Source organism: Sinocyclocheilus anshuiensis, unplaced genomic scaffold (assembly GCF_001515605.1).
Source record: "Sinocyclocheilus anshuiensis isolate Anshui unplaced genomic scaffold, SAMN03320099.WGS_v1.1 scaffold376, whole genome shotgun sequence".
Classification (NCBI taxonomy): Eukaryota; Metazoa; Chordata; class Actinopteri; order Cypriniformes; family Cyprinidae; genus Sinocyclocheilus; species Sinocyclocheilus anshuiensis.
In genome coordinates, this window is record NW_015558600.1 from 957,706 (window position 1) to 961,055 (window position 3,350).

The 3,350-nt window shown below is 37.2% G+C and overlaps 2 protein-coding genes across 2 annotated transcripts in view; both read left to right on the top strand.

Annotated features, from left to right (window-relative positions):
• The window catches only part of LOC107680136 (phosphatidylserine synthase 2-like), a 15,724-nt gene extending 12,698 nt beyond the window's left edge, over positions 1-3,026 (top strand). The window contains exons 11-12 of the mRNA XM_016475907.1: positions 1,317-1,502; positions 2,175-3,026. Of these exons, the coding sequence (XP_016331393.1) occupies positions 1,317-1,502; positions 2,175-2,334 (346 nt within the window). The 3' untranslated portion in view covers positions 2,335-3,026. The remainder of the gene's footprint in view (positions 1-1,316; positions 1,503-2,174) is intronic.
• A 127-nt stretch (positions 3,027-3,153) lies between these two features.
• Positions 3,154-3,350, top strand: part of LOC107680117 (L-fucose kinase-like) — a 10,970-nt gene continuing 10,773 nt past the window's right edge. The window contains exon 1 of the mRNA XM_016475890.1: positions 3,154-3,239. Within this exon, the coding sequence (XP_016331376.1) occupies positions 3,158-3,239 (82 nt within the window). The 5' untranslated portion in view covers positions 3,154-3,157. The remainder of the gene's footprint in view (positions 3,240-3,350) is intronic.

Here is a 3,350-nt window from a genome sequence, read left to right on the forward strand (position 1 = left end):
TCATTTGAACCGAAGCACTGCAACACCCGCTGAGTACAACGATAGAGCTTGAAAGATCAAAGACAATTTTTAATATAACTCCGACTGGATTCGTCTGAAAGAAGAAAGTCATATACACCTAGGATGACTTCAGGGTGAGTAATTTATGGGCTAATTTAAATGTTTGGGTGAACTAACCCTTTAAGCCTTATTCGAACGGTTATTGTTTCTCATGTGGATGTCTGTAAAATTACATTTAAATGTCACCTCAGTGATAAAGCTCCTGGATTTGGATGGAGATTTATTCACAGTGGAGACGCGAGTTCTGTGATCTTACAAACCCGGGAACGCACTGCTGACGTGGTCAGTCACATGGTTGTCTGCTGTAAATAAAATGTCGCATGCTTGGAATAATGAGAATACATTCATATTTAATAATATCCTATTAATTATTTGATTATTTAAATCTCTCGTTTAAAATTTTGAAAATAGACACGCTAGAGTTTAAATGGTTTTCTGTCTTGTATTTTATCTCTTAAAATTATGGATGTCATTAATGTGGAGATTAGCATAAATAAGTTAATGCAACCTCTTATTTACGTAAGATAAACATAAAGCTGCTTGGTTTATATTTTTATGTATATAATTGTATACAGTATAATGCATATTTTAAAATTGTATTGCAGACCTGATGCTGCCATAATAATGACCCATTTCAAATGTTTACGTGCTTCTCTTTTTTTCTTTTTGTTCTTAACAGCTCCCACTCGCTGTGGTGGAGCAGTTATGAAATATAATTCTTGTATACTTTCCATCATTTGAGTAATAAATATGCATGCAAATTACAGCGTAGTGCAACAGTTACCGAGTTACCGTTCGGTGTTCGGCAGTGGTCAAAAACGATTTAAACAGTGAATTTTGAATTGATTTCTTCTTGTAAACTCACATATGAATTCAGACCGCAATTAAATTACACCACGACCTTGGTGTTTGTCAAAAACAGTAGGTAATTCAACCAGGGATTTTTACACGCGTGGTGGGAGAAAAACGCCAACATTCTGCATTACCGACTAACCCCTGTAAATGTTGAAAATAGCTTTCGCCCCCATGAGAAACAATTACCATCCAAATCAGGCTTTACTAACCAATGGATCCTTTGCAGTGAATGGGTACCGTCAGAATAAGAGTACAAACATGCTGGGATATGCTTATGAGGCCTAAAATATGACCTAGTTAGGCAGCTCACTTGGAACAGGGTTTTTTTCCCCCTGTGCTGCCGTGCCTTCTTTTCTGAGTTTTTTTCAGTAAGTAAATCTAATGAATCATTTGAATTTTAGGAAATTCTATAAAAAGTTGGGACAGCAAGCATGGATTGTGGCGACCATTACTGTTACGGAGTTTCTGATCGTGGTCAAATATGATCCAAACACCATTATGCTGCCAATTCCCTTCTTCATCACACAGTGCTGGACACTCGGAATCGTCTTCATCTTCTTTTGGACCTTGTGGCGGTTCTTCATCCGGTAACCTGCAAATCAGCTCTGTCAACATAATTACAGATAGCAATATAAAATGCTGATTTAGTCAATTATTATTAATAAAGGAATGTGTTACGCAAAATATAATTTGACTTTTTATCAGAAGGTAAATCATATCCAAATAGTAAAAATATATCCTCAAAATAAATGATGAAGGTTCTGTTCAGAATGGAACACTAGCGTACTAATTACTTGTAGACTTGCCCAATATATGCTATTTTGCTTTTACTATTTTTAAGAATAATATGTGTAACAGTGGGCAATATTGTTCTTGTCAATCAACCTCACCACTTTGCATGAGTGGCATCTAGTTATCAGTCTTTGATAACTTTTTCCTCTTAAAATGTTTTGAAAAATTAAAATTAAAAAATTGACTACAGATACATTTTATACAAACTATATATAACCTGCAGCGCACAATATTGGATCTATACTGCACACAGTATCCAATTTTTCAGTAAGCCTAAATATAAATTTTTATTATGAATGTTTTATTTTATAAATTTATTTATTTATATATAAACACATACTCTATATAATCTGCAGCATATAATACTGCATTTACACTGTGTATGTATGTATGCATGTATGTATAATTAGAAACTGATCAGATGTCCTGACTAACATGTTAATTGACCAAGTCTTCTGCATTGACAGTGACATCACACTCCGATACAAAGAAACACGCCGGCGCAGACAGGAAGGGTCTTCGGAGCGGGACAGAGTCCCTGGACACGCCGACGGCAGCAATTTGGCCACATCAGGGCGTAGTAAACTAAACGGCAGTATGGACACAGTCCGACACAGGAAGTCATGAATCCATCCTTGCACACACAAATAGCCATGCGCTGCACATCGCATCTGGACACATGTTTGTGTTTATAATCTTGTACAGATCATGCCAACGCTCATGGTGTCTGTCGAGCAGCATCCAGACAGGTGATGCCATCATTTTCTCTGCTCACAGAGAGGGTTGTTGTATATTTTAAGAAAAATATGTCTTTGTAGCTGTTACATAGGTGAGGCGTTTAGGGTTTGGGGGTCCACTTTCCCTCTGGTTTTGGGTTTAGTGATCGGTGCTATGCAGGAATACACATTTCGATGCAGAACACTATGCAGTGAACTTACAGTAGAGGAAGTGCACATACAGCCATTTATGAATAAAACCATTCTTTTTAAGTTACATTTAGCAGGTAGGAACACAGGAAATAGTTCCAAAACATCCTGCATGAACTATAACACTATTTAAAAAGCTATAAGAATGTAATTATTTAATCTGCTGTGTCCTTCTGCTATGCTTAGGATGCTAAAGGAAGTTAGCGTGCCTGTTACACAAGCACCTCACACACGGACATTTCTTCGGACCTGTTTAACACGGGTCAGTGCCGTGACTGGACCAAAATCGAAGAACTTTACTTTCCATTTGCATGCGTGAATGTGTGCGTGAGACCATAACGGCCAAAACATTCATCATGCTGATGCTGTTTTTATTTCTGCAGGGAAACCACATACTGAAACTTAGTGTTTTGGGTTTGATAAATAATAAAAAAAAAAAATCAGGAAGTCATATCGGATCCGGGCGCTGTTCGCTTCTGCTCTTTGCAAGTTTATTGGTCTCATACGAAATAAAGCACGCCAGGATGGCAGATGAAGGATTGCTGAAGTGGACAGTTATTGTGCTCACATGTCAACATAAAGACAGTGTTTATGCCTTCCAGAGAGGTGAGTTCATGATTTATTCACATCCTGTGCCTGTGCTGATTTATTAGAAAGAGCGTTTATCTACGTTAACGTTCTTTAATTGTTGTTTTTATTGAATCCATTTGGGCTTGT